General features: G+C 42.2%; 1 protein-coding gene across 3 annotated transcripts in view; it reads right to left on the bottom strand.

Annotated features, from left to right (window-relative positions):
* The window catches only part of LOC120548279 (transient receptor potential cation channel subfamily A member 1-like), a 43380-nt gene that overhangs the window by 16854 nt on the left and 16526 nt on the right, over positions 1 to 10000 (bottom strand). For all 3 annotated transcript variants that reach the window (XM_039784408.1, XM_039784406.1, XM_039784409.1), the window contains exons 13-16: positions 9721 to 9791; positions 9446 to 9613; positions 988 to 1106; positions 130 to 334 (exon numbers count right to left, since the gene is read on the bottom strand). In XM_039784408.1, coding sequence (XP_039640342.1) covers positions 130 to 334; positions 988 to 1106; positions 9446 to 9613; positions 9721 to 9791 — 563 coding nt within the window. The remainder of the gene's footprint in view (positions 1 to 129; positions 335 to 987; positions 1107 to 9445; positions 9614 to 9720; positions 9792 to 10000) is intronic.

The raw sequence follows: 10000 nt of genomic DNA, 5'->3' as shown, positions 1-10000 counted from the left end.
CTCCTTCGGTTATTTTTTGTTATACTATTCCCTGCTAAACGTAACAGAGACAGGTACCTCTCAAAGGTGTCTGTGAGCCTGTCTGTCTGTGTTAGGGTCAGACAAACCGGTAGAGAGTGAGACAGGTACCTCTGGAAGGTGTCTGTCAGCAGGGCGATCAGGAGGTTGAAGCAGAGGACCGATGACGCGGCGAGGAACGTCCCACACAGCAGCGGCGCCATGACGCTGTCCACTGTCACCATGGCAGCGTACTCGTACTCGTCCACCAGCGTGATGCGGTACAGACTGTACAGCAGGCCGGGAACAGACTGCATGCTGGGAACTGACGCCGAGCCTGCAGGGATACAAAGACACAGGGGGCTGATGGGAAACGCAGTCCTCATCAGAGACATTTAATCCATCAGATGTGTTCATGTGTCTGATGTAACCAGGGGGTAAGCTTCGCTTCAGAACTCAAACCTCCTATGGCGCCATTTTGATGCTACAAAGCGATCACCTCCTGTTAGCATCCCATTGACTCCCATTCATTCTGACGTCACTTTGACAGAGAATAACTTTACATCTGAAGAGTTTAAAGACTCTATTTGTCCATTGTTTATTTCTAAAGAAACACGACAATGTATAAAAGGCTCCATTACCTTGTACCTCACGTTATGGCTCCGTAGCAGACGCTTTTATAAAAATAGGCTAACGATTGGGTCATAACCACGAGACTTACTGTCACACAGTAGAGGCAGATAATGTCTAATAAGGGGAGAACTTCCACTCTCGGGAAAATTCCGGGTTGGTACAATGGGGCTTAATAGGGAGTGAGATAGGGAGTTAACAGGCTCTCCATAGACAGGCTCTGGTAGAGGAATTACCGTATAGTACAGGAGAAGCTCACAGGCAGTTTGGACTTCCATTATCTGTTTAGGTTTAATTACTAATGTTAACTAGCATGTTAGTGATCAATAAACAGAAAACAAGAAACAGGAAGTAACTGACCTCCGAATATGATCCAGAAGCTACAGGCATAAGGGATGAAGATCTCAGCGTACAGGAACAGGAAACGCATCACGTCTCCAACGATGTTCCCCAACATCACGATGAATGGACCCATCAGTCTGCACACACACACACACACACACACACACACACACACACACACACACACACACACACACACATACACATACACACACACACACACACACACACACACACACGATTTGAAGTCAAACACCAATAGGACTTTAGCTGAACTTTAAAGGGGTGATAGAATGCAAAACCGATTTTACCCTGTCATAGTTGAATAACGACAGTTCGGTGGGTAAATAGGACATACATAGAAGCTCAAAATCCCACTGACACCCCTTTACTATGAAAATCTCATATTTTGAAACTGCAGCTGAAAACGGGCGAATCCCAACAAAGCTGAGTTGCTTACGCAAGCATCTCCAAATCTGGAACCTTAAGAGAACAGTCACGCCCCAACATTTACATAGGCTACACAACTGACCTGAGATCAGGTAGTACATTTACATAGGCTACACAACTGACCTGAGATCAGGTAGAACATTTACATAGGCTACACAACTGACCTGAGATCAGGTAGAACATTTACATAGGCTACACAACTGACCTGAGATCAGGTAGAACATTTACATAGGCTACACAACTGACCTGAGATCAGGTAGAACATTTACATAGGCTACACAACTGACCTGAGATCAGGTAGAACATTTACATAGGCTACACAACTGACCTAAGATCAGGTAGTACATTTACATAGGCTACACAACTGACCTGAGATCAGGTAGAACATTTACATAACTAAACAATAAATAAAAAAAAATAAAATTTTTTTTATTTTACAAAAATTGATATAAAAAGAATAATTTTTTAAAATTTTTAAAAAAACAGAGGAGGGAAGAGGGGGGAAATTTTTAAAACAGAGAAAAAACGGACCGGAGATCAGGTAGTCTTCTGAATCTAGCTAGGTCACGCAGATCTCTGCTATTCCATTACAAAATTCACTTCTGAAACTTTTTTATGCGAGAAATCAACCATATAAAGCTCAAATATGGGCCGCTTACAAAAAGGATGGCTAATTGCAAATTTTCTCCGACTGTTTGTCGGAGTTTAGCGCCCGGTGTTGGTGCTGCCTGGGTTGCTACATCGCCGCCCTGACCGCAGTGTCAGCGGAGCTTGTTACGCCCGCAATCTTTTACGCCGCAGCCGCAGGTTCCAGTTAATCTTATAATGGGTATGTGTGTTGAGTTATTTAAACAAACAATCGGGAAATAAACGCCTTTGTCCGCGAAGTCTCATTGATAGAGCCGCGGTGAGATGGAGTCCATCAATGAGAGCTAGCTAGCCTCCTCCTAACTCTGACATTCACAAAAATACATTCAACTGAAATCGAAATCGGACAAGTGTTAGCTAAGCTTTGTAAGACCTTGAGGAACCTGTAATATTCATGCCGTGACGAAATTCAAACTGTAAATATACTTTAGTTTTGCGAAGTGAGCAAGCGGGCGCGATATTTCCCCATTGTAATGAATGGGACATATAGCAAGCAGCTGCTGGTCCTACAAAGACGCCGCAGATTCATAAAAATGCCTTAAAATCAAATCGGACACAATGGTTAGCTTTATAAGACATTGGGGAATTATGTTATATAAGTGGACGGAAATTCAAACTGTAAATATAATTTAGTTATGGCGACAGTGTAGCTGGCTAGCTGCGGTATTTTCCCATTGTAATGAATGGGACATATAGCAAGCAGCTGCTGGTCCTACAAAGACGCCTTGCCTTCATAAAAATGCCTTAAAATCAAAGTGCGGGGGGGAAATTCAAACCGTAAATATATTATAGTTATGCCGGCAGCTGGCCGCGAGCCCCGTAGTGCAGTATCCACAAAGGGTGACTTTGCGCTGGGTATGGAGCCCAGCAGGCTGCTCGTTTTCGTCAGACTGTGTGGAGCTCCTAAAGTCCGACCGTCTTACCAAATTTGCAATTAGCCATCAAATTTTGTAAAACGGCCCATATTTCAGCTTTATATAGTTGATTTCCGCTTAAAAAGTCTCAGAAGTGAATTTGGTAATGAAACATTGCAGTGTCTGGAATATGAGATTCTGTCGCTTCTCTAATGTATGTGTATTGGGGATTCGCTCAACCAATCAGCGCGCGTCTCTAATATGTGCGTATGGCAAGTCGCTCAACCAATCAGCGCGCAGCTCATCTAAATATTCATGACCATACCATATTTGGAAGAAAAGCTCTTGTTACAAATAGGGCCAAAACACAGGGATGCATAAGGGCCAATAAAATATCAACCAGGCCATTTTCAGCCCAACTAATGTTACATACCCCATTAGGAGACCATAAGGAACAGTGTGAAATACCCTATATAATCATTCTATCACCCCTTTAACATGATAAATACCCTATATAATCATTCTATCACCCCTTTAACATGATAAATACCCTATATAATCATTCTATCACCCCTTTAACATGATAAATACCCTATATAATCATTCTATCACCCCTTTAACATGATAAATACCCTATATAATCATTCCATCACCCCTTTAAAGGAACACGCCGACTTATTGGGACTTTGTCTTACAGTTTTTGCCCATTGCTTACACACTAAAAACAAATACTTAGACCAAAGCCTCAATACCTAAACTTCTTGTAGCATTCCTTAAACACAGTGTAACCATAGCTTAAACACAGTGTAACCATACCTTAAACACAGTGTAACCATACCTTAAACACAGTGTAACCATAGCTTAAACACAGTGTAACCATACCTTAAACACAGTGTAACCATAGCTTAAACACAGTGTAACCATACCTTAAACACAGTGTAACCATACCTTAAACACAGTGTAACCATAGCTTAAACACAGTGTAACCATACATTAAACACAGTGTAACCATAGCTTAAACACAGTGTAACCATACCTTAAACACAGTGTAACCATACCTTAAACACAGTGTAACCGTAGCTTAAACACAGTGTAACCATACCTTAAACACAGTGTAACCATACCTTAAACACAGTGTAACCATACCTTAAACACAGTGTAACCATACCTTAAACACAGTGTAACCATAGCTTAAACACAGTGTAACCATACCTTAAACACAGTGTAACCATACCTTAAACACAGTGTAACCATAGCTTAAAACACAGTGTAACCATACATTAAACACAGTGTAACCATAGCTTAAACACAGTGTAACCATAGCTTAAACACGTTGTAACCATAGCTTAAACACAGTGTAACCATACCTTAAACACAGTGTAAATATACCTTAAACAAAGTGTAACCATACCTTAAACACAGTGTAACCATACCTTAAACACAGTGTAACCGTAGCTTAAACACAGTGTAACCATACCTTAAACACAGTGTAACCATACCTTAAACACAGTGTAACCGCATACCTTAAACACAGTGTAACCATACCTTAAACACAGTGTAACCGAAGCTTAAACACAGTGTAACCGATCCTTAAACACAGTGTAACCATACCTTAAAACACAGTGTAACCATACCTTAAACACAGTGTAACCTTACCTTAAACACAGTGTAACCTTACCTTAAACACAGTGTAAAAAAAAAAAAAAATTAATTTAAAAAAAAAAAAAAAAACTTATAAAAAAAATCTTTACCTTTAAACACAGTGTAACCGTAGCTTAAACACAGTGTAACCATACCTTAAACACAGTGTAAACCCATACCTTAAACACAGTGTAACCGATACCTTAAACACAGTGTAACCATACCTTAAACACAGTGTAACCATAGCTTAAACACAGTGTAACCGTATCTTTAAACACAGTGTAACCATACCTTAAAACACAGTGTAACGTGCACTCTTAAACACAGTGTAACCATACCTTAAACACAGTGTAACCGTCACTCTAAAACACTAAAAATGTAACCGTACTAAACACAGTGTAACCCTAATTCTTAAACACAGTGTAACCATACCTTAAACACAGTGTAACCGTACCTTAAACACAGTGTAACCATACCTTAAACACAGTGTAACCATACCTTAAACACAGTGTAACCATACCTTAAACACAATGTCAACTTTGCACTTTGTTTGCAATTATGTAACAAACTTATTGCGAAACACTACACACGTTTTCTTACATTAGACACTTTGCTCAAAAATGAAATCTCCTGTTGTCATTGGGAAAACACTCTGTTCAAAATGCAGAACTCATCTGGCAATTATAGGCACTTACATACAGACCTGAAAACACTTGCATAGAAAACAGAACACCAATCAGTCTGAGCCTTAGCACTACAAATAGGACTCAGGTAAGCCATTTTGAGAACTTTGTTTGGAGTGGAGTGGCGTGGAGTGGCGTGGCATGGTGTGGAGTGGTGTGGTGTGGTGTGGAGTGGCGTGGCATGGCGTGGCATGGCATGGCATGGCATGGCATGGCATGGCATGGCGTGGCATGGCGTGGCGTGGCGTGGAGTGGTGTGGTGTGGCATGGTGTGGAGTGGCGTGGTGTGGCGTGGCGTAGGGAAAGAGAACTCCAGGCTGCCCCCGGCAGAATCACGGTACAGATCCATTTGTCCCTGCAATGCTTCTGTTGCGCCGCGCTCCACTCTATTCCTATGGGTGACGTCAAGTTTCTTAGTTCTATGCTCATCATCCCACCATCACCTCTCCCTGCCGTACACACCTGCCAGCCATCTACAATCAAGCCCAGTATATGAACCCTGGACCCACTCATCATCTTTGCTTGATCGTTACTTCAGCCACCTTGGTGACACGCAATACAAGCTCTCTAAAAAAGCTACTTTGTACTTACCCGTCCTAGACCCTGTTTACACTTACGTGGTTATTTTTACAAACGGAGACATGTTCATTTGTGCCCTTCATTTACACGCAAACGGAGAATTCTCCTCTGAAACTAATTTTTGAAATCTTTGTTTGCACGTTTGCACATAAACTGAGACAAACGGAGGTTTAGGCAGCCGAGAGAGAGAGAGGAAGTGATTGGTTGCTGTTGTTGCTATTTTGGGGATTCTGATTGGCTAACGTGGGCTTGAGCTTCTCGTTACACCGCCACCTACAGGTCTGGCGTGCTCTTGGCTGCATATATACACGGGTACATATAAACGAACACTTTTATAATAACTGACAGCTGTGCACAATGTTATGTTTGAAAACGGAGAAATGTAAATGTCAGTTTATGAAAATAGCCGACCACGTGTAAACGTAGCACTAGTGTGTTGCTAACTCTGTCTGTGTTTCTCCCCTGCAGCCATCTCCTCCATCCCCCTCAGTTACCTCCAGTCAGCTGGCTTCACCAATCGGTTCCCTCCTCTCCCTCCGCTCCTGTTCCCAGATGTCCCTCCCTCGACTCCCATATTCCAAGGGCTCCAGTGCCTCCTCCTCGGTTTCCCTGCGCTCCCCTAGCTCCCTCGTCATCCTGTCACCAGCTAGCTTCCTCGCCATCCTAGAAGCCCTCACTCCAACCCTTGGCATCTGCCTCCCCACTCCTCCCTCTTTTCCGTTTTTCCCCAATAAACCTGTTTGTGCTGAGCCTAGCGTTTGGGTCCATTCTATCTCCACCACAACAGATGCCCAGCTTTATGCAAATTAATCCGTTGAACGCGACGCGACTATCCAGTAGAAGTAGACGAGAATCTTCTAAACTGACCTTTGTCAGTGTTGTGGTTCTGGACATTTCTGTTGCTGTTTTGTATCTTTATTCTGTATATTTCTGTTCGTTATTCCCCTGTTCATTGTGTGTTTCTGTTTATCCTGTTTTACCTGTGTATTCTTGTTTGTATTGTGTATTCCTGTTCGTTGGTGATTATTTCTGGTTCCTGTTTTATTTAGATGTCTGGTTTTCTGTCTTGTCTTGTCCAATTTACTTCCTGTGTTTTCCCTCCTTTGTTGATTGTCCTGCCCTGCCCTGATGTGTTTCACCTGTTGTCTCACCTGTTTCTGGTTTACTCGTTACCTCATGTATTTAGCCTCTGTGTTCCCTTTGTCTCTTGTTAGATCATTTTGTCTTTGCCCTGTCAGTCTGTCTGTACCCAGTCTGTTGGTGCGTTCTATTATTCTAAACGAACCGACTCGGACCTCGGATGTGACGTCACTTCCACACTTTAAGCCTTCTGGTATGTTTTGTGCGTCCGAGTCGGAGAAAAAACATGGACCCCACCCGGAAAGCTGTTGCTATGGTAGCACTGGCCGAGTTAGCAACACTAGCCACGTTAGCAAACAAGGCTTCATTAAATATTGCACTCACAACGAGACCGAATCCCATACCAACAGGCAATGAAACGGATGCAGTAAGGTATTTCAGTAATAAGAGTGATTAAAATCTTCATTTACAGTTTTTTCCAACTGCTTACACACAATATCTTTTCATGTCACACGATTTTTGAAACCTCTCACTCAAAGTGCAAAACTACACAGCAAATCTCCAAAACCATAAGCTATTTCTCAGCCTTTCACTCAGTTTTCAATTGCATAAAACACTTTTTTCAAAACCTTAAACACAATTCTCTACCTAAGACACAAAAATCTAACAAGAAGTGACTTGCTATCCATTTATAAACACAACCAATCAAAATGCTACTTATTTACCAGGGCACACACACACACTCCTCACATGTGCAAACACATTATGTCATAACTGAACACTAACCAATCATTGCTTTAGTATAGGCCTATACAGAGGCCAAAGGTCAGATTACCTGTTTGGAACAATGGATGCCAACAATAGACAGAGAGCAAGAGGAGGAGGAGGGAGAGACAGGGGATAACAACGAGGAGGAGGAGGGAAGAAGAGGAAGAAGGAGAGCCATCTTTGATGAGATCAGGGAGAGAAGCCCATCTTGAGTAGCTTTACAGTGGCGTCCATACTGCATGCAACTATCTAATGACTATTTCAGCATTACAAATCAATCAAAGTGCATACAATTCTGTCCCCCCCCCCCACACACAAGCATGCACAAACACTCACAACACACACAAGCACACACACACACACACACACACACACACACACACACACACACACACACACACACACATATTCTTTATTCTAAAAATGATACCTTTGGTTTACATATGTTTATACTTTTTTTTTCTTGTTTCATGCTACTGTATACAACACTGGGCTACTCTTACAGACGTAATGTTTTGCCCAATACATATTTTCTGTTTTACTGTAACATTACATTGTTTTTTACAGTGCACTTTTCAACCACTTTTCAAATCATTTTGAAGGAGATGTGAGGCATTTTGCATTTTGTGTGTGCAGTTTTGGGAATTGTGTGTAGAGTTTTGAAAAAAGGAGACATAGTTTTGAAAACGTGTGTAAGCAGTTGGAAAAAACTGTAAACAGCCAAAGCGGTCCAAAAACAATGACAACAATTAACACTTACAAGTCACACAGGGCGCTGCCATCTTGGAATCCATGTCCGAGTCCCGAGCTCAGAAATCCGAGGAAAGGTGGCGTGTTGGTGCTTGTTGCTAGGCAACGTCTGTTTTCCTAGTCGGAACTCCGACACGGATAAATAACAGAACGCACCATGTATCCTGTCGGTGTGTTTTTGAATCTTCCCTGTGGTTTTTGTTGTCCTTGTCTCTGGAGATCTTTTGGATTTGGGACTTTGCCTTTTGCCTGCCTGCCTCAGTTTTGGACTCCTTGTGTTTGCTGTTTGCCCTTTGGATCCCTTTTGTTGGTTTGTTCCCAGCCTTTTGTTAATAAATCCTCAGTCTGAACCTTCTCCTGCCTGCTTGCCTGTTCTACCTGCATTTGGGTCCTCTACCTTCCACTCACACATAACAAAATGAAGACAGATTCAGCAACTGCACGGCCTATTTCTCTCTTCAAATGTTTTCAGAAACACGTTTCGGTGAACTATTATAGTACAATATGAGATCGGATTCTGAATAAGGCGCCATGACACTCTGTTGAAATTCTCGAATAGCCAGACCCACCTCACGCGTCGTCCAATCAGCTGCCGGGTGGATACATGGATGTATGATGTCACGACACCATGCTTCAGTCGTGTCGGAACAAAGGATCTGTACCGTCAGCCCTCCCTCTCGCTACCTGCTTACCAACAGACTGACACCGTATGGACTTATAAATTGTGGTTGGAGCTCGGACTGAAACTGGTCGGCTTTCTTTTTACTTTTTAAATCCTGAGAACTGTTTTATCTTTTTACTTAGTTTGTTAAAAATAAAGTGTACATTTAAATACTGAAGTGGTCCTGGTTTCATTACTCTCAGGGGAAAGTTAATAACTGGTATCATTTTAAAGAACCCCTCATTTTTTTTTTTTTTTGTTTGTGTTTATACAATAGTGTATTTGTATTTTTTTTTTTTTTTTTTTTTTTTTTTGTGTGTGTGTGTGTGTGTGTCTGTGTGTGTGTGTGTGTGTGTGTGTACCTGAAGGCTCTAACATGCTTCATCAGTCTGAGCCAGAGGAAGACGACGGTGACGGAGAACAGACGGAGAGTGGCGGTGTGAAGAGAGGAAGATGGATGGAAGACATCGGCCATGTGGACGCCAAACGCCACGGCCAGCAGACAGTACACCAGCCAATCAAACACGTTCCTGACACGCACACACAGACAGACAGACAGTTACACACAGACACAGTTACACACACACGTTATTTCAAGAGAAAAAGTCTGAATATTAAAAAACATAAATATTGTTACCAGAGATCTCGGCTGTAGCTTCCTCTCATCCTCTGAATCTGTTTGTTCTGATCCAAAAGAAAAACTCTCTCCTGTGTACACACACACACACACACACACACACACACACACACACACACACACACACACACACACACACACACACACACACACACACACACACACACAGAGAAACACACACATACACACACATATACACACACACACACACACATACAGAGAAACACACATACACACACATATACACACACACAAACAAACACAGACACACACACACACA

This window comes from Perca fluviatilis, chromosome 19 (genome assembly GCF_010015445.1).
Source record: "Perca fluviatilis chromosome 19, GENO_Pfluv_1.0, whole genome shotgun sequence".
In the NCBI taxonomy this organism is placed as follows: domain Eukaryota; kingdom Metazoa; phylum Chordata; class Actinopteri; order Perciformes; family Percidae; genus Perca; species Perca fluviatilis.
Note: the sequence above shows the minus strand (reverse complement) of the source record. Positions and strands in the feature narration are given on the sequence as shown.